Raw genomic sequence first — 24,523 nt, forward strand, 5'->3', positions numbered from 1 at the left:
GTCATGCTGCCGCGCGCACATCTATGCCAAGTATTATCTTATAGATCCACCTATGTCTGATAATTCTAACCAATCATGTTTCTTCTATTCCTTATTACGCCTAGTTTCGATTATGTCACTGTTTTGTCACTTTTCTTATCAAATGTTACGCCTTCTACATTCGTTTCATTGTAATGTACTTATTATAAAAATACATGTCTGTTAATAAATTATTGTACTTCACTTCCTGAACCCTCGTGGTGACGGAACCTGAAGGCCGCGACTCGAGTCGGCCATTTTGAATGGAATAAAGCCCATTAGAAAACCTCTTATACCACGGATTCTGCCTCTTGTTATTTTGAGCTATTTACTTTATTTTAAGATTCCGTATGAAATTCAGTCCGGTATTTTATTTACCACATTACCATCAGCTATGACAGTTGCTCATCAAACTTTTCAAGTCTTTTTTTTTCTTTCAAAAACAACCTCCCAAAGCGGAAGTTTGTTTTTGAAAAAAACAAAAACACCAGGGGCTCCCACACCCTAGGAACTTTCTCTCAGGGAGGGGGAAGTCATTATTGTTTTTCTCCTGTCCCTTACTGCCAGAATTTTCCTGGCAGTGACGGACAGGGAAAAAAAAAAAGACTTTACACCGTCCACCCCAAACAGTGCAGATGGTCTAAAGTCTTTCCTCCGACAGTCCCTACTCCATCGGGCCTTCGTTGACCGAGCCAATGGGGTGACAGAATACTTCTGGTCTGTCTGACTGTAAACGAGATGGGCAGACTGAAGGTTTGGCAGAGAGGGTAATACATCCTGTTTGCGATGGTCTATTCTGTCCATCAAACTCCAATTCAGGACTCTAATCTCCTTGCTTCATTAAAATTCAATAGAGAAGACAAAAGGCATTGTACACCGAGTCATATCATCAAGTGAGTGAAGAAGACTGAGCAAAACCCAAACTGACCGACAGTTTTTACTGAATCCAGTGACTGACTAGTTATCTAATATATCGACAAACAGACCGTAAATATTGTGGTATGGCTTGTGGGTGCATTGTCGACATCTGCTAAGTTAGCATGAGCTTCGCTGCCATGAGGCTGCTTTTGCACATGACACTGCATGCATAGAGTTTGCAAGACTCTGTTTGTGCCCTTTTCACATGAGAACTGTCTGCTTTTCGTGTTCTCTGCTGTGCTCTGAGGTTTAGTCTGCACACGATGTACAAGGTCGATCAACAATGCCCCTTGTTATTCTGTTCTGGCGAGTCCCTCGCACCTAGACATAACATGCTACACACAGCTGCACTACTGGAAATCGTATGCTTTAATGTTGCAAGCGAATCATGTGATAGACACTTGGAGGGACACCTCTCCAGAGAGAAGAGCTGTGCTTGTCTTGAGATGTAAACCTGTCATCTAGGCCTTGAGGTATGGGGTCTGCTGACAAAGCCCAGAGGTCTTCTTTTTTATAATAAACTATTTCTTACCATGGGGAGGGTGGTATTGTAGCCCGTTTCCACTGTCTTTATAAAATGATATCCCCGTTTGTATTCTATGGAATGGTGACAATGCTGACTATATTGTGTTTATGCATTTTGCTGCTAGCAATGGCACGTTACTGTACCATAGAGGGCATTAGTTAAAATAAACATTTGAAACTATACCGCGTCTCTGATTACTCTCATTGTGGACAAGTATGAGTGAGTGAGTGAGCGAAAGAGTGTCTGGCTCCCGAGATTCTGAGAGAGTCGGAGTGTCGTGTTCTGGGTTGTCTAATCATTGGTAGCTTCGCTGTTAGTCGGAGAATGAATGAGACACTATAGCTAGTCGGTTTGGGATTTTGGGTACTAATGTGGTAGGTTGGTACACCCCTATTCACTGAGGTCCTGTTTTCCTGTGCATAGTTCTGTATATGTGCAGAATCCCTGCAAAAATATATATTACATATAGAGGCTCCGTGGACAGAGGTATGTGGCCTGCAGGAAAATGACTATGGTCACAGAACTCTGAGATGACGATCAATATTCTCTAATCATACAGCTATGATTACTTTAATCCTTATAGTATATGCTTTTCAGCCCAACCCACTTTGTTTTCATTAGAGTATTTTTCTGTCCCTCTTTCTTTGTACTGCCCCTTGTCTGTTTTTCATTACTTTCTATGCTTCTAAACTTCTGATTTGGCTCCTTCCTTTCTCTCTGCTCTCTGTTTTCATATAGCTCGCCCTTCTATTAGCTCTAAGCTTAAAAGCCTTCTTCTGTACACTGGAACCAGGACACTCGCGCCTTTCATGCGATGTGCTCTAAATGAGAGCACAACATTCTAACACACACAAAAAATATGCAGTAGGCCACGTTTGTTGGAACTAAGCTGAGGTCACAGTGCTTACAAATAAATATTCTTCAGCTTTAGCGGTAAAATCTAAAATGTCTGTAAGAACACACTAAAATCGCCACACAACCTTTCCCTCTTCTTTAACCCCTTGAGTGCCCATGACGAGATGGTCTCGTCATGGGCCGCGGTTGCGCTGTGCCCATGACGAGACTATCTCGTCATGAGCCCCGCCCGCTAATGAAACGCCCGGCACAGGGCGTGGAAAGGGCGGGGCACTCAAGGGGTTAAAACATTCCCACCGTTTACCTTTCTAAAGCCCCTCTCTCTTGATTTCAATTTAAATTATCTCGAAACACCTTAATTGGTATTCTTGCCAACTTTTGTTTCTCTTTCTTCAGTCATCAAACTCCCACTACATTCACTTCGGCCTGCGCCCTCTAACACCAAGTTTGTCTCTCATTCGTTACCGCCGAAAATAACTCCTAGGATGCTTGTTTCCAGTCCAGGGAGGACCTGGCCTGGCAGTTCGGGCTGGACTGTTCCCATGAGGCACAGGGTCAAGACTGATTTGCATATGGCTTGGTTCAAACTGGAATGGCATGGGGAGCAAAAAAACGATGGATTTAGGCCCAGATCTCTGTACTGGGGTGAATGTATGACATTGTTCTGCATTCTGTCCTTCAACTGTTGTTTTTGCATTTGTCACCCCGAGTGGGACGGGTATGCTCAGACGTGAGTCCCGTGCTCTCCATGCCACTGGAATCAAGCAATCCTGGCTGAGGAGGGGTGAAACCCCGAAACCGGTCCTAGGATGCTTGGTTCCAGTCCAGGGAGGACCTGGCTTGGCTGTTCGGGCTGGACTTTTCCCATGAGGCACAGGGTCAAGACTGATTTGCATATGGCTGGGTCCAAACTGGAATGGCATGGTGAGCAAAAAAACGATGGATTTAGGCCCAGATCTCTGTACTGGGGTGAATGTATAGACATTGTATGACATTGTTCTGCATTCTGTCCATCAATAGTTCTTTTTGCAATAACTTCATTTGAACCTCCAAGAATTCACAACAGGATTTCAGCAGGCGTAAAGCATTGACTTTTGCATCTTTTTCTCTACCCCTAAGTGTAGATAAATACATAGTAGTTAATACCACCCCATGGTTGGGAAGAGGGGGCACTGCAATGCGTGGGTTGGGAGTGTCCACAACCACGTATGTTTGTAGGTATTCTCAAACCCACTCTAGAAATGGTCATAACTTTATTTCAGCAAGGAGCAGGTATAACTTCCCTTCCAGGATAGGGGTTCAGCAGCAGGGCTTTCTTTATGGGGAAAATAATTTCCCAGCAGAGAAAAAGAAAATTAAAGCATGTGTTTGCACGAGGGCTCCATTCCCCTAAGCGAAATTCTACGCTATTTAGAATTTCGCTTAGGGTGAATACACATACCTTTAGGAATGCTTATTAGAATAGAAAAAATCACTAAAAGTATGCTCCGGCATAGATGTAAATCTCCACCTGTACTATTACATTATTTTACAGTTAGTAGGGCCTGAAGAAATTTGGGCGAAGTGGATGTTAAAGGATTCCTACTGAAACTTGTAACTCTTAATGTGCACAAGAGCATCTTAGAATATGAAAGAAGCCGGCAGCAGCAGCAGCAGAATCCAGAACTTTCCCAGATATGTAGATCCCACTCCAGAAAATGAGGCGTGAGGGGGATGTTGGCAACTGTCATGCAGCCATCCTGATAGGAATGGTTCCGAAAAATGATGAAATCACTATTAAGGAAAATAAGGCATTGGAATGCTCGGGTGAGTGGATGCACGGCGGCTGGTTTATCAAGACGAAGGTCATACAAGACAAATGTAATTGGGTTTTTTCATTGTGTGTCAAGGAAAAAAGGCAGACAGAATGATGGATGGGATCTACTTACATTTTACTAAAGCTTTCAATATGGGTCCACATACAAGCATTAATAAACCGTGGCCTTGGGGCAGATTGATGAACAGGGCTGGGTAGTCCCTGGAAAGGAGCGCCAAAGAGCAATGAGAAACCAGTGGCGGCTGCTCTAAACTGGAAGCAGTGAGGGAGGGTGGGGGAAAACCTGCGAACGCCGCCTAGGTGCTCCTCTCCCTACGCTGGGCACGCTGCACAGGCTCCCAGGGGGCAATCAAAGCGCAGCTCTCATGCTGGTAATATCATTTACCAGCATGAAAGCAGCGCTGTGATTGGTCTGAGCGGGCTGACTTGACGCTCGCTCAGACACAGGGAGCCTGCAGCTTTTCTCCAACCAGGATGTACAACACAGCTGGGTTGGAAAAATCAAGGGGCGCATGCTAGTTTGGCCGGGCTAAGACGACAGGCCAAACTCACATGCGCATTTTTAAGTGCCCACCACTTCTCCCTTCTGTGACACTCTGTCACGATGGCCCGGTAACCACCCTAACCTCGGCTGGCAATGGTGGGATTAGGAAAGAAGAACAAAATGATAATAAAAATAAAATGGTTTTATTATCATTTTATTTTTTAGTGGGGCGACCTTCCCCCATTATAACAGAGGGGCCGCACCTGTTGAGAACAGAGCAAGCTGGATGGACAGATGTAAAATGGAGGACCAGATGTACTAAAGTAATCACAGGTTTTGCAACCTCAAAATGACATCTTAGTGTTCACTAAACACCTTTTGTAATTTGGAAAAGGAGTTGTGTGAGGATTAGGTAGGGGCACAATGAGATATATCCAGGGCCACTAGAATTATGCAGCAGGGGAGGGGCACATTATGTGCCAGGATTGGTTAAATTATGCGGCAAGAAAAAGAAAGTTATGCGTTAGGCATTATTTTTGTCATTTTTAAACTTGTCTGGGCATTGGTTGTAACTCACTAGTGCCAGTATGCCACCCAAACACTGCAATAAACTACAGAAAGGTGACCAGTTAACCTTTGCAAAGGGCCTTCCACTGCACAGAAAAGCGGGTTGCAACGTTTCTAGTAACCTTTGAACCGTTTGAGCTAGAAACAAATTTTTCTTTTTGTTAAAATCTGAAGATTATGCAGCAGATGATGGATTATGTGGCAACTGCAGCAAATCTATAATTATACGAAAATTGCAGTGGCCGCATAATTGCAGTGGCCCTGGATTTACCACTGATTTGTGACTGCAATTGCAGTCACAGTCTATTGAAATGCTAATGAGTTCTCAAAGGAATTGGGAAAAGAATTGCAGACAGGAAGCAGTCTTGGTTGGACAGAGTCTCCTTTGGGAATCATGTCTGGTGGCCTTGAGGTGACCGCATGCTCACCACTACATGCTCCCCTCAATGTCTTTCCAAACGGGAATCTTTCTTTTTAAGAAGCACTGGTTCATTTAAAAAACAAAAGAAAAAAGGTTCATGCTTGGGAATGAAAACACAAGGATGGCAGCCTGCTGATCATAGCGGTTCGACACTTCAGTGTGAGTAGCCAATCACAGGGTTTGCAAAAAGCGACCTACCGTTTTAACGTTCTTTGGTTGGCTCATTTTGTGACCCCCATCAACTGGAGATGCTACCACGTAGCCTAAACATAGGTCGAATGGCGAAACTATAAAGTGATTGCAAACATTCAGAGCCCAAATGGAGACCACTGCTTGCGACGTTTCTCTTTGTACATCTCCCTCAGAGTTGTGTTTAGAATTGGTAGGGTACAGCTTAGGTTCAATGCCACCAAATATAGAGTTATGCACATGGCACCCAGAAGTCCTGTGTCATAGCACACGATGGGCAGTGAACTGGACTTCAAGGACAAGATAAGGAGGAGAGACATTTATTTATTTCATCTTCTGCTTGGGTTTTGCTGTAATGCTCTGCGCTGATGCTCTTCAAATAGCTCAACAGTTTGATGCAGCTACTAAGAGCGAAAGAGGGGTGTTAGGCAGCATAGGGATACGTAGAAGCAGAATAATCAAGTGCTTTGTGTTGTCAGTGCGCACATAACTGGTGAGGCACATGCTTTAGTGCATTGTGCCAGTTTGTGCCCATGTATGCAGATGGGCAGAGGCAGAGATAGGGGAATGTTTCAAAAGATAGGTCGAATTAAAAGGACCTCAAAAGCAAATACATTGCAAAATAGAGGTGTGGAGGGGGCATCTTACAGCACTAGCCGATAAGAAGAGGTTGGGGTCAGAAGGAGTAGCGTTCGCAAATGAATTTCCAGTTAAAGGGTAGTGAACGAATGGAGCGGTTTTCCTCTGGAAGCATAAAAGATAAAAACAGCAACTTAATTCATGCAAAGGTAACAATAGCAGGAATGGGCCAATTTGCTGGGAGCTCCAAGCAAAATAGCATTTTGTAACAGGAGAGCTCCCATTCACCAAGACAAGCAATTTTTCAGGCCTTTGCTAATTATCTAGCAACACCGAGTTGTGGCGCCCTCGGCTGTTGCTTTACTCCGCATTGTGGAAGCACCTGCCTTGAAGGTCAGAGCGAGCCTGTGCAGGGATCGTGTGTCAAGAGCAGGTATTGTGAATGTGCCTACTATGGTGTATGGGTCTGGGCTTAAAGAGTGTATGAATGAGTTGTAATTAGTTTAAAAAAAAAAACCAATATATATATATTCACTGAAAAAACCTTAGGTTTCAGGGCTGTTATAGTTAGCTGGACATTTCAGTCGTACAAAACCATTGAAATTCCTCCGTTATAGTTAGGTCTGCTAACTATAACTTGCGCGCCCGCAATCCACTGCTGATGATGTCACATATTACATCATTCATGACATGGTCAGTGACATCACTGATGACATCACTGATGACTTCTCAAATGACATCACTGATGACATCATCCAGTGAATGTGGTTTGGTTTGTTATTTAAATATGTATTATATATATAGCAATCTGCATTGAAGAATGAGTGGATATATAAATATCTGGATGGAGTATTTAGTAGCAGTGTGATTGACTGTTTACTTGACTAATTTATAGTGTCTCACTAAATATATTGGATAGTGATTAAACTGTGTGAATATCTGTATCACTTTGTCAGTTGTTGTGTAAAGTGCTGCACCAGTTGGTTACTAGATACGTGAAGGTCTATATTAGTTATTGATTAGTTAACTGAGTATTTGTATGGGAGAGTGAATGTGTGTGTGGTTCGGTGGGGGGTGTGTGACTGCCCAAACATGTGTGAATAGTTGATTCAGTAGGTATATGAGGTTAAGACTACATGTTATAACAGTTGTTTGGGTGAGTGAATATCTTTATGGGGGTGGCGATGAGCAAATATATGTCTCAATGGTACATGTCCAACAAACTAGAAAAATAAAAGGCAGTGTATGTGACAGTTGTTGTATATAAATAAGTATACATAAGACTCAGTGATTGTATGAGTGACTGTATGGATAACTGTATACTTGTAATAGTGATTTTATAACACACTAAGTATGAGTTACTATCTATATGAATAAATGAAGTGGTGTTTCTATAAGTGTGTAGCTGACTAAATGTAAGTATGATCCATTGTTTGGATAAGTGAGTAGGATGACTGCATAAGTGAATAGGATGTGTTCTGGTGTGTCATGTCGATATAGGTGTACAAGTATATTTGATAGTGTTCTATTGATCATTGACAGCATGTATGAGTGAATCTATAGGTAAGTGATTAGATGTGTGTGTAGATCTAGGAATCACTGAGTGGGTTTTTAGAAACTTGTATTGGTGTGCCAATGGATTCAAATATGGTACTCTGGATTTTACAGTGAGTGATGAAAGGTTATACTAGTGTATGATGAGGTGTATCTGATTGTCACGTGGATGATGTCATCAGTGATGTCATCAGTGATGTCACTGACCATGTCATGAATGATGTAATATGTGACATCATCAACTGTGGATTGCGGGCGCGCGAGTTATAGTTAGCAGAACTAACTATAACGGAGGAATTTCAATGGTTGTGTACGAGTGAAATGCCCATCTAACTATAACAGCCCTGAAACCTATGGTTTTTTCGGTGAATTTCTAAGGTTTTTTAAATGCTAATTCCTAACTATAACGTGCCTGAAACCTATGGTTTTTTCAGTGAATTTCAATGGTTTTTTAGATGTTAATTTGTAACTATAACGTGCCTGAAACCTATGTTTTTTCAGTTAATTTCTAAGGTGTTTTAAATGCTAGTTTCTAACTATGCCTACAGAGGTAGGACATGTGAAGAAAGAAGAAAAACACACAGAAAGAAGGAAAAGAAATGCAGAAAGAAGCAAAAGAAGTCCACAAAGACAAAGAAAAGTGCAGGAAGAAGGAAGACATGCAGAAAGAACAAACAGAGGAGCAGAAAGAGGCCTTGTTGCAAAATCTTCCAGTACCCTCAACTTTTTCAGATGGGTACTGGTGGTAACTGAATCTGACTAACCAGTCCTAGAGCCAGTGCTATGCTAAAAGACACTTAGAATACAGTTAAAACACCTACATACACTAGGGAACACTATGCGTTGGGGTACCCCTGTGATTAGAATGACCTCCTCTGTAAGCCCCTAGTACATAATAGGGCAGGGGGATTAAAACTACCTCTTAAAACGCGCCACAGGGCGGGTTTGTACACTCGTGAAGGGAGGGGGTGCTGAGCTGACGTGTGCAAACACGCCCTGTGGCCGTTTTAATTTAGAGGATAACGCACCCTTGAATCCTGAGGGACCCTAGGGTCAAACTAGCCCACTAGGTACCTCCAGTAAGCGCTGTTGCAGAGAGGTCTAAAAAGGGCCACGGCCAGCACCAACTCTCTGCAACGCAGCGTCACTTACTGGAAGCACCTGGTGGGCTAGTTGGCCCCCAGGGGCCCTCAAGATTGAAGGGGAATTAACTCCCCAACTTAAAACATGCCACAGGGCGTGTTTGCACACGTCACCTCAGGTCCCGTTCTCTCCCTTCACCACTGTGTAAACGTGCCCTGTGTTTGTTCTAAGTTGGGAAATTAAGTCCCCTTGAATCCTAAGGGTCCCTAGGGTCAAACTAGCCCACTAGGTACCTCCAGTAAGCGCCACAGAGCTGCATTGCAGAGAGGTGTAAAAAGGGGCGTGGTCTCTGAAAACCTGTTTGCAACATAGCTCCCTGGCGCATACTGGAGATACCCGGTGGGCTAGTAGGCCCTCTGGGACCCTCAGTATTGAAGGGGAATTAATTCCCCAACTTACAACGGGGCGCGTTTGCACAATGGTGAAGGAAGGGGGCGGGGCATGAGGGGACATGTGTGCAAACACGCCCTGTGGCGCATTTTAAGTTGGGGTATTAATTCCTCTTCAAACCTGAGGGTCCCTGGGGACCAACTAGCCCACGAGGTACCTCAGTATGCGCCAGGGAGCTGCGTTGCAGCGAGGTGTTCAGAGGCCACGCCCCTTTTTACAACACTCAGCAACGCAGCTCCGTGGCGCTTACTGGAGGTACCTGATGGGCTAGTTGGCCCCTAGGGACCCTCAGGATTGAAGAGGAATTAATTCCTCAACTTAAAACGCGCCACAGGGCGTGTTTGCACACATGTCACCTCAGGCCCCGCCCCCTCCCTTCACCACTGTGCAAACGCGCCCCGTGGTGCGTTTTAAGTTGGGGGATTAACTCCCCTTGAATCTTGAGGGTCCCTGGGGTGCAACTAGCCCACCAGCTACCTCCATTAAGCGCCACAGAGCTGCGTTGCAGAGAGGTGTAAAAAGGGGCCTGGCCTCAGAACACCTCTCTGCAACGCAGCCCCCTGGCGCATACTGGAGGTTCCTGGTGGGCTAGTTGGCCCCCAGTGACCCCCAGTATTCAAGGGGGCGCGTTTGCAGAGTGTAGCAAGAAGGGGGCATGGCCTCCGCAATCCCGTTTTTCTTTGTTTTTTAAGAAGGGGGGCTGTGTGCCCCCCCCCTTCTTTTTCTAATTTATTGGCCCTGGGGACCCCATCCCCCAGGGCCTGCCCCTAATTTTTTTTATTTTTTTTTTAAATTGGAAGGGGGCCGCGTGGCCCCCCTCCTGAGGCCTTAATCGGCCCCGGGGACCCCATCCCCTGGGGCATGGCCTTTAATTTTTTTTTTTTATCTTTTGGCGGGGGGCTGTGTTGCCCCCCTCCCACTTAATTTAAAGCCCCAGGGGGTGCTGGTCCCCCGGGCTTGGGGGTCCGTAACGGACCCACTATATTAAATATTTAGTGCCCCGGGGAGGTGGCAGTCCCCGGGGCGTGTGGGGGGACTCAAGCCCCCCCCACACAGCTTTATTTTTTTTTAAAGAAGCCCCGGGGGTGGCGGTCCCAGTGGCTTTGGGGGGGGGCCTTTGAGCCCCTCCACCTATGTATATTAAAGCCCCAGGGGGTGGCGGTCCCTGGGCAGGGGGGGCTAAGAGCCCCCCCATAATTCAGAAAAGCCCCCGGGGCCCCCCATTCCAATATGCAATTTGCCCCCGGGACTTGGCCCCCCCGGGGGTTAATTAAAAACAAAGCGCAGAAGACCGCGCTTGCTTTTTTTTTTTTTCACTGCGGGATGAGCATCCCGCGATTTAAAAAGAAATAAAAAAAAATTGGGGGCTTTGGGGGTTTACCCTGCCCCCTTTTTGCGTTTTTTGTGTTTTTTTCCACTGCTTTCTTGTGCCTCGATTACCGAGGCACAAGATGGCTGCCAACACTCCCTGGTTTGAAGTGTTGACAGCCAATTAGCATAAAGGTCGTGCTTGGGACGATCCGCGGCCCTAGATATATCTATGTTTTTACTTTTGAATTTCTCATGAACTACTGAACGGATTTACACCATTTAACCAAAAGGCACGAGTGTGAACCAAGGGCTACCTCTTTGCCAAATTCCGTTCAGCATTTCGGGCTGTAGCTGCGACTAACGGTCCCTATGGAAAATTGCATAGGGAAAACATGTTTTGGGACCCCCTTTTTTCTCTGACCCCGCTTGACGAATCACCCCGAGACTTTCAGGATAGGAGCGGACCGGAGAGGGCCACGAGTTTTGAAAAGTTCGTGAAGATTCGTCAACCGGCGCCAAAGTTATTCCAAATAGAATGTTGCAGATTTCCTATGGATAATAGGCCCTAACTATAACTACCTACTGGCGACCGCCAGTAGGATGGATATATATATATATATATATATATATATCTATATACACACACATACATACATACCTTATAACTATCACTATCAGATGGATCAGTGTGTGCCTTGCATGCCTGTTGCGTTTGATTCCCTTAGATGACATTGCTAAATATGGCTTAATGAGGTTAGGTTTACTTCCAGTTTTCCATAGCAACAGGAGCGTGGCCTGACTTTATGTCTGTCCTGGTCTAGGATGTCACAATGCGTGGGGTGACTGTGCGATTGGCTGGGTGGATGAAGGAGTGTGCCTCGAGTCTGCAGAAGAAAGAATACTCTACAAGTCAGTCTGGGTGAGAATTGTTTGCAACTGATGTTTCCATCGACCCCATAAAGGTAACTTCACATGATGGGTGACCAGAGACTTTTTGAGGCATGGGCAAAGTGGGTAATTGCTCAGGGCCCCACCTTCCAAAAGGCCCCTCGATAAACTAGTAATATTTCTCTGTTTCTCTCACTTTCCTTGATTTCTCTATCAGAACTTCTTTCCCTCTCTTCCTCGGACTCTGTCGCTCTATATCCAGTGTGCTTTTAAGGATTTGGGGACATCAGGCAAGACTCATTTCAGTTGATTTGTGTGCAAGTTCTAACACAATATTATAATGCTTGGCATCATGTAGGCCGGAATTATCAGTCAATGGGTAATGAAATTGAAAGTTGTTTCATACAAAGGACCCCAAAATATGTCTTTCCCAGGGCCTGAAAAATCTGTAAGGTGACACTGGATGGGTCTTGTCCAGGAAAGGTACCCAAAGGCCTGGGCAGGACCCATTGACAATCTGAGAATTGGACATGTCCTAGAGGTGACATAGTGCAAGGGAAGCCGTAAGGGAACCACAAGTGGGTAACGTGTTTGGCCAATCACATCGGACCACCAGCCATGGGGGTGGGTATGGGTACAGGGCTGGTCCCTTACCTTGTTCATAGTGAAATATTTCTAGTTTGGAGCATGCAGCAGGCAGGGTCAGAACCTAGGAATGCCAAAATCAGGAATATTGGCAGCCCACTTCAAAATAGCATGGCATACATTGTTACCCATCAAAGGTGCTCCTTATGTCCCTGGGGCCACAGAGTACCCACTCAGGAAGCCCCTGGGACTGGGAGACCGGGAGTCCACGGGGGCAAGGAATTAGAATAGAAAGGGGCCTTGGAGGAACACGTCGAGACCCTACAGTCCAGATAAATATACCTGAGCATAAAGTCTATAGGAATCCATGTGTGAAGGGCTATGTATAGAAGTTACAGATTTGTCCACAAGACCAAATGTGAAGGGCTACATATAGTTACAGATTTGGCCTGAAGACCTGGGTGGGCCTCCTCTCCCTGTAAGAATTTGTATCCACCGACACTCCTGCAGGAGTATAACACACACACTGTTTGTGCATTCTCCAATACAAGGAGCTTGGCGTTACAGTGCATTGTGTTTGGGATTGTTTCAGGGAGATCGAGTGGTTGCCGGATTGCACTGATCCAGGGGAGGGAAATAGTATGGTTTATTGCAGAGGGACAACACACACACCATCCACAGCATGCGGACATGCACCCCTGAGGCACGAAGAACCTCCCCTATTAGGTCATACACATTACCTCTGGTCCCCACCACTGGGATACGGAAGAACACCTTAATTCAGGGCCTCAGCCAACCAGGGAAGGGTAGGAATGGTCCAAGGACCACCACTTTCAGATGCAAAAGTCTATCATTGTAAGGCACTCAAGGCTTCATTTAAAATGCGGCAGGCTATCTTATGTATTCCAACACAGCATGGCAATGGAGGGATGTGCTCCCCTGCCCTGGTGGTCTACAGCTCAGCATATTTAGAGCTCTCTGCAAGGCAAGCGGAGATCTTTGTGCCCACTGCTTTGCTGTGCCGGCACTATGCTCAATGTAACACACAAAAGGTGAAGGGAAGATGCTTCCATATAGCCTAACCACTGGCAATCACCTAAGTTGCCATGGTGGGCAAACAAATAAATGGTAGAACGCTACCCATGGTAATTCCCAGTGGTTACACGTTTTGCAAGTATTCCTCCCCTCACCCTTTGTGTGCTTGATTTAACACCCTACGTGACCACGGGTATGCCCAGACATGGTCCTGTACTCACTGTGCCACTAGAGCCAAGGGGCCCTTAACTGAAGTGGCCCAAATAGGCTGAAACCGGTCTTGGGTCGCTTGAGTTCTAGTTCGAGAGGACCTGACTTGGCAGTTCATGCGGCACCGATATACTGGATCAGGACCACGGCTGGCTTGCATATGGCTGTGTCTAATCTAGGGTGGCATGGCGGCCAAAAAAGAAATTGGTTGGATGCTATCCGAGCAACTACTAGTGCTCAGACTATTTGCTAACATTCCTCACATCACCTTTTGTGCATACCATGTTCATTTTGTTTTTCAAAAATAAATTCCCAAAGCAGAGTTTGTTTTTGAAAAACAAAAAAATAACTGCCCTTGACACACTAAGAGTTTTCTCCCAGCGTGGGATCATTTATTTGTTTCCCTGTTCGAGGCACCAGGCTTTCCCTGTGATCCCAGTGAAGATAAAAGATATGTCAGACTGTCTGCTCTAAACTAGCCTGGGTTACTTTGACTGACTGCACAATGTCTTCACTTCCCAACACCAGCCCAGAAACATACCTTCAAGAAGTTGGTCAGCATCTCCTTAAATTCATCCATCGAAGTCCCCCTGGTGGGTTTATCGAACAAGACCAACTCCCGCCGCGGACCAGAGTCTGGATTACTATCCGCCTTCAGTGCCTCTTCTATTCCACATTTTATAATGACCTCTCTGTCCTTCCACAGCCCGCCATAGACCTGTGCAAGGGAGACAGAGAAAAGTGAATTTATTCCAACAAATCAGATTACTTTTGTTTTTAAAATGCTGATGTTTGGCCTCAAAGTGAAAATGACATCAAGGGGCCCTGTAGATAGTCTTTAAATGAATTAAAGTTACTGAATTCTGTTATAACTTGGTACATGGCCATAGAGAGGAGACAAAGAGATGTAATCTGCATGCATGAGTTCCTCCAACATGACCATGAAAAAAACCAGAGGAATCTAAAAACAAGCGTTCCTTAAACTACATTTGGATTGAAGAGTGTGGGACATGTTTTAGTCCAAGCCTCTTGCCTTCCTCCACTAGCCACTGCCTTAAAACCACACAGGATGCAGGAAACAGCCAGCTCCACCTCCTCTTTCTTGTCTGGTGGTTGCATTGGATAGGCACCTGCACTCATATGTGGGGACCCTGGCTTATTTTTCATCATCAAACTTTAAACCAGAGCCAAGAGAGAAAGGCTGAAAAGGGAGGTAGAAAGCAGTGACAAAGAGGGAAGAAAAAAACAGAACTTGCAAGAGTGAGGTAAGGAGACAGGATGTGTAAGGTTATGAATGAGAGGCATGAGTTCGAGTCACGACTGGGCAGCTGTGGTGCTGAGCAACCCCAGCATGGATGTCAATTCACCAAAATGCCAGGTGTAGCGGAAGCGACATACACACCATTTTACGTTTACTTTCACTCACACACACTTACACATAAACACATTCATGCACTCTCACCCACAAGCATGCACACAACATACATTTAAAAGCATTGTTTTACTTACCTTAACTGCCAGATATGGTCATATTCCAGCTAACTGTTCTCCATATTTTGTTACACAAATAGTGAATAATGTTATTCACTATTTCTGTATTTGAAAAATTTACAGAAAACCAAGAAAGTGAAGCCCCAACTGACGTCCAATAGGACGAGTAGTTGCCCCTGTGTTCTAAGCGCTATTGCTATTCGTACGACCTTGCGGTGCTGGACAACCAGAAAATTGGAAATAGGTTACAAGGGAGGAGAGACGAAAAATAAAATTACACCAATGGAAAAAGGAATTTAAAAACTAGGGAAGGAGTTGCTGTAAATGGTCGGGGATAATGGATGACAGGAGAGAGCGTGATACCAGAGCAGGATATTATACATTATAGGGGACTAAACAGCTCATCCATGCATGTTTATTTTGCAAGCATCCAAGGCAGCAGTTGAAGAGAATAAACTCAACTGTGGGATAGAGCAATACAGTTCTGGTGGAAGAATACATTAAATAGGGTTTGGGCAAGAGAACTGATGAACACAAGCTGGATAGCGTAAAACAGTTATTATTATTATTATTAAATTTGTAAGGTGCAGCGCCTACTCAAAAAGGGTTTCCCGGCGCCGGAGCAGATCAAAGATTGTATAGCAGTTTAAGAGATTACTGGTTAAAGAGCCAAGTCTTCAGTGATTTGGGCATATACCGTTTTGTGGCGGATAGCTGTGGGTAGGGAATTCCAGAGTGAGGTACCAAGGTATGCAAACGATCTACCACCCATCCGAGATAGTCTGATTCTGGGCACAGAGAATTTCCCTTGAGTGGATGAGCGAAGGCATCGGGGGGGGGGCACATAGGGGCAGACTAGAGACTGCAGATACTGAGGGGCAGCACCTATTTTGATTTTGAACATGTAGCTCAGGGCTTTGAACTTAATTCGGTTCTCCACCCTGAGCCAGTGCAGGTCCCACAGGTGACTAGAGACAGAGGTGGCTCTAGGAACCCGGAAAAGTAGTCTTGCAGCAGAGTTCTGAACCATCTGCAGCCTACGAGTCACCTCCTTGTTGGATCCTAGGTAGAGAACGCTACCGTAGTCCAGTCTTGAGGTGATTAGTGCCTGGACTACTGTTCTCTGAGTGGGCTCAGGCAGCATCCAGATGATCTTTTTTAGCCACTTCAAGATAGTAAAGCAAGTTGATGATGCATAGTTAGCAAGTCATCAAGGATGACACCCAAATTGCGGACTTGACTGTAGGGCAGTGGAAGTTCACCCATCTCACCGGGCCAATGTTGTGGTACCCAGAGATCTTTGTTTTTACCAAGTATCAAGACCTCGTACTCTGCATAGAGAGAGAAAAAATTATCTGGGAGTCGTCCGCGTAAGAGAACAAGGACAAACCGGCATCTTCTGCAACATCGACTAGAGGTCTAACATATAAATTAAAGAGTAAAGGGCTACAAATGGAGCCCTGAGGTACCCCATAGGGTAAAGGATGGATATCGGAGCTGGCTGTCAGGGAAAAGATTTGGAAAGTACGATTGGCAAGAAAAGAAATGAGCCAATTTAAGGCTGAGCCACTGATGCCTAACGATCTTAACGTTTTTGCTAGCACGGTGTGAGAAACTGTGTCAAATGCTGCGCTCAGGTCCTGCAAAATCATGGCCACTCATGTCAACGCAGTCTTTCCGTTACCCCCAGTAGGGTTGTTTCAGTTGAGAAACCAGCTCTAAAACCTGATTGGGATGGATTGGAATGCAATGTTGGAGGAATATGCCGCGATTGACATATCTTATTGAGGGAACATGATTACACCCGCCCGAGCCCCAGACCACAGGTAGTGATCGTACAGGTCAATAATAGTGTTTTTAATCAAAGAGGGGTGCAAGGTGCACTCAGGAATACCTGTGGAGGACATATGTACGCAGGACCATGTTCTGGGCATGTGAATATATTGCTAATGGAAAGTGTTGGCTGTGCTTGCGGGGGGAGGGAGGGGGAGGGAAGTTTGTTGTGGTAGAATAGTTTTAAATTGAGATGATTTGACTTTGTAAACTTAAAATGATATATAATGACTGTTTTCTAATGAAGGCGAGTGAGCTGCAAGCTTACATATTGTTTTAAAGACATGGACCTATTCTATCATACTTAAGAACTATTGTAGTGTCATTTCTGTTATTTACGAACTCTAGAAGATCCTCAAGGATATTGTTATGGCACGCTGCATCTTTGATGTAAATGTATACGACATGTGCCGCATAAGAGAAATGTTAATATCTTGCCTTTTCCTTACAAGGATAATTGTTATGAAAAGTCAATAAAAAGATGTTTAAAAAAAAATAGATGCCCAGGAAAAAAAAAAAAAGCCCGATTGGGATGGGTGAAGGAACTTTTTGCTTTCAACAAAATTAGAGAGCTGAACATGGATATGTTTCTCCAGTATTTTTGAGAAGGCCGGCAGCAAGGAAATGGGACGATAGTTGGAGGGTATATCGGGGTCTTTTTCAAGAGTGGGATCACCATGGCGTGCTTCCAGTCTGGTGGCACTGTGGCTTCCTGTAAGGAGGCATTTAAAAGGTCCATAATAACAAGCAGGAAGGGTGGTTTAAGCTGCTTGAGCACAGAGATAGGCAAAGGGTCCCTGGGCGATCCTGATTTGACACTGTCTAGAAGTCCTTTAAAGGAGGCAACATTAAGTAGGGGCCATGTGTCCAGATTGTTAGAAGGTGCGCAAAGCGCCCTGTCCTGGTCAGGATGGGTACTTTCCGCTGAGGGTAGTGCAGATGCTAGTTGGAGGGAATTGGTAAGCTGCAATGGAGGGAGGTCGTCACACCGTAAGCTCAATATTTCTGAGTATATTTTCTCAACTTTCTGAACAAAAAACGTAGCCAGATCATCACATTGTTGTTTATTTAGTGGAGGGGGCCTAGATTGGGTTGCAGAACCAGCGAGCTCCTTGACCATACCAAAAAGAGTTTTGGAGCAGTTCAGAGCATTAGAGATGGTTGTAGAAACATACTCAGCGCGGGCTGACTTGCAGAGATTGTGATATACCTTTTTGGCCTTTTTATAAATAATTTTGGATTCGGAAGCATAGTTCCTTCTCCACTTGCGTTCCATCGCTTTACATTTGGCTTTCTCTGTTTTCAGAGTTTCAGTAAACCAGGGCGCTGGGGGGCGATGATTATGAACCCTTTTCTGGGAAAGAGGAAGACAGGTGTCAATGGCATTGAGAAGCCATTTTTGCATGGTGTCAGAGAGCGTATACACCATTTGTTTATAGATGGGCGTGTTAGAGCACAAAATATTGTTTAAAGCAGTCATGTCTAATTTTTTCCAATCTCTAGTTAATATCCTTAAGGTAGGAGTAGCAGACACAAAGTTATCTGGGGGTACCAGATGGAACCTGGTGATAAAATGGTCAGACCAGCATAGGGGGAGCGCTGGGGAGCAGTGAATGCTAGATAGACTGGAAAAAATAGGATCCAGTAAGTGTCCCGCCTCGTGTGTGGGGCCGGAACTGTGTAGGTTAATGTTTATGGCTGCCAAATCAGAGATGAGATTTGTGCTGATTTTACATGTTGGGTCATCCAGGTGTAAGTTTAAATCACCCAAAATTGAAAAATTGGCGGTGCTCATAAGCAGAAGGGTTATTAGGCTGGGGAATGATGAGGCCCAAGGAGCGGAAGGCCCGGGAGGGCGGTACACAAGTATTCCAGAGAGGGTGAATTTCGGGGTCAGGGCCACTTTGAATAATGCTGCCTCACTATTCATGAATGATAACGGTTCGAATTTACACTGGTAATCCTTTTTTTAAATGATAGCAATACCCCCACCAATGTTTGGCCCACTATCCTTCCTGACTATAGCGTAGTTAGGCGGTAAGGCGACAGCAACATCAGGGCCAGAACTCTCATGCAACCATGTCTCCGTGAGAAATACGGCATCTGGTTGGATCAAAATATCAAAAATGTTGGCTTTATGCTTTGGGAGAGAGCGGCAGTTAGTGCTGATGAAAGAAAATTCCTAGTTGGGGCGGCATGGTTGGTATTATTTTTGTTGCCCATGGGAGAGGTTGTATGTCCCTGGGTTGCATCAAAGGAGAAATCACAACATACGCATTTTTCCCCCCTGTTTCCTAGTTGTAGCAAGGTACAGTCGTGGAGCAGTGGTTTGCGGTAAGCCATTAATTGGCTAGTGGTATAGTAAAGTCTACGCGCCCTGTTTGGACAAGGGGTTGTGGCCCCAGGTCCTGGTTGGGCGATGCTGGACACAAACGGGCTTGCCTTTGGCACGTTAGCGGCGTGCCCGCTGCGCGAAGAGGAAGGCATCAGGTTTAAATAGGCAGCAAGCTCTGGGATGCTGACAGTCCAGCTTGGCCCCCCCAAGCCCCCACCAACCAGAGAGGCAGGAAATCTAGCACGCCAGCACCCTCCACATCAATCGGGGAAACCCCGCGGTGGACCGAGGTGCGCGTGAGCAGACAGTGAAAGTGCAAGTGCGAATAATAGCAGCAAAGCAGGTAATAAGAGCAATTGATCAAGGTTTTTGTTTAAAAACAGTAATTCACGTAAAAACAGAGGGTAAACATTAACGCTGGGCTGAGAGGAGCAAATCCGAGACTTATATAATTTTAACAGCTATCTCGTGGCTGCGCGCGTCCGCTGCGCGAGGAGGAAGGCATCAAGTTTAAATAGGCATCAAGCTCTGGGATGCTGACCTTCCAGTTCCGCCCCCACAAACCCCCACCAACCAGAGAGGCAGGAAATCTAGCACGCCAGCATCCTCCACATCAATCGGGGAAACCCCGTGGTGGACTGAGGTGTGGGCGTGAGCAGACAGTGAAAGTGCAAGTGCGAATAATAGCAGCAAAGCAGGTAATAAGAGCAATTGATCAAGGTTTTTGTTTAAAAACAGTAATTCACGTTAAAACAGAGGGTAAAAATTAACGCTGAGCTGAGAAGAGCAAAACCGAGACTTATATAATTTTACCAGCTATCTCGTGGCTGCGCATGTCCGCTGCGCGAGGAGGAAGGCATCAGGTTTAAATAGGCAGCAAGCTCTGGTACGCTGACCGTCCAGCTACGCCCCCACCAACCAGAGAGGAAGGAAATCTAGCACGCCAGCACCCTCCACATCAATCGGGGAAACCCCGCGGTGGACCGAGGTGTGGGCGTGAGCAGACAGTTATGTTTGTTATGTTACCTGGTTTTATATAGCGCTCAGCTGCCCGGCGCTTCTTGAACAAAAAAAACCGGCATACAGCGATTCAAAGAAAAGAACCGAGTCAGACCTAAACATCCCATGAGAACAAATAGGTCTTAACGGCTTTCCTGAAAGTCAAAAGTTCATCAATGGCGCGGATATGGGCAGGAAGTGAGTTCCATAGCTTGGCAGCTAGTACACTAAAAGAGCGGCCACCGGCCCGAACCCTTTTAAAGCGTGGGACTATAGCCAGATGCGAGCCTGAAGATCTTAGGGACCGCGATGGTACATATGGTAAAATAAGCTGTTCGAGAATCGGAGGGGAAGAATATTTCAGGATCTTGAACACGAGACATAGAGACTTAAACTTAATTCTCTGAGAGACCGGGAGCCAATGTAGACCAGAAATAGTTCTTTTTGCTGAGCATGATCTAGGCAGGCCGACCAGGGCTCTAGCAGCAGCATTTTGAACTCGTTGGAATCTGCAGAGTTCGGCCTGATTGGCTCCGAGCAAAAGGGAGCTTGCATAATCCAACCGGGACAGAATAGTAGCTTGTACAATAAGCTGTCTGGTTGGAGCATTGAAAAATTTAAAGATAGGTCTGAGTCTACGCAGGATCCCGAAACACGTGGCAGCAGTTTTCTTGGTATAAGAAACAAAACTAAGTTTGGAATCTAGCCAAATGCCGAGATTCTTTACCTCAGTAACAGGAAGGGGGGTAGGGCCAAGCTCCGGTGGCCACCAACGATCTCCCCAGGCTTGACTCTGCTTGCCAACAATCAACACCTCGTTTTTTTTTGCATTTAATTGCAAGCAGTTATCTGTCAGCCAGCGGGCCACAGACCTATTTCCCTCGAAGAACTTGGTGGCTTCTAGGTCAGATGCCCCACTAATCGCAACCGCTAGCTGCGTGTCATCAGCGTAAGACACCATAGTCAAATTACAACGCTTTATGACTGCAGCCAGCGGCTGGACATAGATATTAAAAAGTGTGGGGCTAAGGGCCGATCCCTGAGGGACATCCTGAGTGATGGAATGGGGCTCAGACTGGTAAGGAGGGGTAACGACCCTAAAAGTCCGACCAGAAAAAAACGATCGGAACCAGTCAAGTGCCACATGATCGACACCAGTCTCAACCAAGCGCTGTAATAAAATTGAATGGGAGACGGTGTCGAACGCGGCACTGAGATCTAAAAGTACCAGAGCCGCCGTTTGACCAGAGTCGACCAAAGTTCGCAGATATTCAACCATAGAGAGAAGCGCGGTCTCAGTACTGTGGCCGGGCCGGAAACCATTCTGCGAAGAATCTAAAATATTAGCAGAATGGATATGATTACAAAGGATGGTATTAACATAGGCCTCGGTCAATTTCACCACCCACGGAAGGAGAGAAATGGGGCGATAGTTCTCGAACTTTAAAGGATCAAGAGCGGGTTTTTTCAAAATAGGCATAACCTGTGCCTGTTTCCAACTGTCCGGAACGGAGCCCGACTTCAAAGATAGGTTAACAAGCTCGCAGAGCAAAGGGAAGCAGAGTGATGACGATTCCCTGAATTGAGCAGGTCGAAGGGGATCCATAGGGGATCCCGATTTGACTTTCCCTGCAATCTTATCAAATTCATGCAGCGAAAGTTCAGGAAAAGAACACAAACCCATAGTAGTTTCCGAGTCAGGAACCCGTTTCTCCGGGCAGATGGATGAACTAGGGAAAGAACGGTAGATAACTTCCACCTTTTCCAAAAAAAAGGCTGCCATGCCTTCACAATGACTGGCTGAACAAATATCAGCAGCTGGAGCTCTACTAGCGGTAAGATCCTTGAGTGCCTGGAATATTAGCTTAGTGGAATTAGAGCTCGAGCTAATTTCGCGTGAAAAATAAGCGGCACGGGCTTTACAAATCGCCCTATGATAGATTTTTAAAGTGAAAGTGCAAGTGCGAATAATAGCAGCAAAGCAGGTAATAAGAGCAATTGATCAAGGTTTTTGTTTTAAAACAGTAATTCACTTAAAAATAGAGGGTAAAATTAACGCTGGGCTGACAGGAGCAAAACCGAGACTTATATAATTTTACCAGCTATCTCGTGGCTGCGGGCGCCAACAAATCGAAAGGAAGCAAGTGTGCGTTACAAAGGACAAAGCCAATAGTAGGCAAAGGGTGGTAAGCATTCCCAAGGACTTTTTTCGAATGCCATCAAGATGTCATCAGCACACCAGAGTAGGCTTAGCTTTAAAACCCACAATAGCGTGCCCTAAATGAGCTGCACGCTGCATGCGTTTTGTTCTGATGTCACTTCCTGTTTCAATAGTTATAGGGGATTCACAAATTGGAATAAGCAATAGGCAAGGGAAAAAAACCTAAAATGTACAAATAATGTAGCTACGAAGAACATTCATGGATAAAACTGGCAAAAGTTGACACATTGATTGTAAGGAACAACATGTAGTGTTATAGGAAAAGGTGTATGTCACCCAAGTCTTAAGAGCCATCTCTCAAGTTTCTCATGCAGTTATGCAAAGAGCTACCAAATGAACCCATGCTCTGTGTGGCATCTCCTGTCAGTTCTGGATTTTCACGCAACATTTTTGTATTGTGGAACATGTCGTTTTTCCTTTCATGAAGAAGCATGTTGGCACAAACAGCACAGCATGAAAAATTATATTAGATGAAATACAAAAAAAGGATTGGCTGAAAGTTGACATGCACGGCATAGTAGCAGTTGGCAGGTACTTGCACATTACAGTTATTATCAATCACATGATACGCCCAGCTCACCTACAAATGATGAACATCACCTGAAGTGCCTTAAAGTATGTCGCTGATAGGGCATTTGCGATTAACACAATTGTTTTTAGGGTGGAATGTTACTGTGAGTCTTGTTTCAGTCTTCTATGCAAATGTGTTGTTGATTACATTAAGAATCAGGTGCCCGTCCAAAACTTTGCAATACTTCTCAATATATATATATTTTTTGCTTTACAATATAGACAGAAGGGAACTTAACGCAATCCTTCATAAAAACAGCTATTTCGGTTAGTCGGCGTATGTTTCTACTGTGGGGGCTTTCAATGCGTACGTTTGGTCCGAGTTGTAACTTAAGAACTGGTTACCTCTTGCCAGGAATGTCCCAGTAAGCCTCGCTTATGATTAGGCGGTTTCCAGACAAACTCTCGGTGCCCGCCACGACAGGCCCCTGTGGACAGGCACCGACAAGCGATATATTCTTCCCTCAAGTTACATGCTCTTGCTAACCTCCAGGGAGAGGGACGAGGGTCAGGACCACAAGCGAACAGCCGTGAGCAATTCAAGCAGACCACTACTGATATGTTAATCACTGTGTTTATACGATGTGCTGAGAGTGCGGATAGAAAATGCAACTGCGCAGTACTTAACGTTCCAAATATTGCTCTTGATGAGTGAATCGGAAACTCAGTAGAAGCGATTTAGTCAGCGTGTGCTCGCCCAACGGTTACCGACTGAAAGAGACCCGTGTTACACGTGCCATGCTTTCATCTAAAAATCCATTCAGTTAATGACAACCTTGTGAGTTTTACATGCACTTACGATCACTGTTGCAAAAACTGGGTGTCTGTTGCTAGCACAAATTAATGCAAAATGAATAAAAACTAAAAATGATGCTGGTGATACTCCAAGCAGTGGTAAACCCATGCTTACTGTCCATACAAAGTAAATACGGTGTTCCATAGCTGACACTCAGCAGCACTGTTTAAAAGTGAAAGTGTTGTGTTTGCTGCTATGCTAGCTTAAAATCTATCGGCCCACTGTGAGCCACGTGCGTGTGTCTTGCTGAAAATCCAGAAAGATTTAAAGGTGCCTTCACCAAACTAGGTCAAGACTGTGAGAAGCACTGCAAGGCAATTTTTGTTTTTTATTCGGAGTGTGTGTTGTTAAAAGATGGGTGGACTTCTAATAAAAACGGCTGCATGCAACAAAAGAATAGACGTGCGGCCGCCATTGATAAAGATCAAGCGGGTGTGCCCGCTGCACCTAAAGGCCCAGCCGTTGGCGAGCCGCATGCAACAAAAGAAAAGACATTTGGCCGCCATTGATAAAGAGCAACCTTTAAACAAAAAAATTAATTAAAAAACGTTGAGTTAGGCAAGCCGCGTGCAACAAATGAAAAGACACGTGGCTGCCATTATTAAAGATCAATCATTAGCGAACTAGAGAATGGTGCTTATGTAAAGCGCTCCATTAGCTTACAGTCTGGTTCGCGCTACAAATGCAAAACAAGGGGTTGCGGGAGAGTGTGTCCTGCCTGCAACAACTGGTAGGAGAAAGTCCTTTAAGAAAATAGTGGCCACAGGCTGTTAATTTAAACCTGCAGAG

The 24,523-nt window shown here is 45.2% G+C and overlaps 1 protein-coding gene across 2 annotated transcripts in view; it reads right to left on the bottom strand.

Moving 5' to 3' along the window:
• The window catches only part of DIPK1B (divergent protein kinase domain 1B), a 374,250-nt gene that overhangs the window by 13,810 nt on the left and 335,917 nt on the right, over window positions 1–24,523 (bottom strand). For both annotated transcript variants that reach the window (XM_085612905.1, XM_085612894.1), the window contains one exon: window positions 14,031–14,207. In XM_085612905.1, coding sequence (XP_085469031.1) covers window positions 14,031–14,207 — 177 coding nt within the window. The remainder of the gene's footprint in view (window positions 1–14,030; window positions 14,208–24,523) is intronic.

The sequence above is a fragment of the Triturus cristatus genome, chromosome 1_2, assembly GCF_964204655.1.
Source record: "Triturus cristatus chromosome 1_2, aTriCri1.1, whole genome shotgun sequence".
In the NCBI taxonomy this organism is placed as follows: domain Eukaryota; kingdom Metazoa; phylum Chordata; class Amphibia; order Caudata; family Salamandridae; genus Triturus; species Triturus cristatus.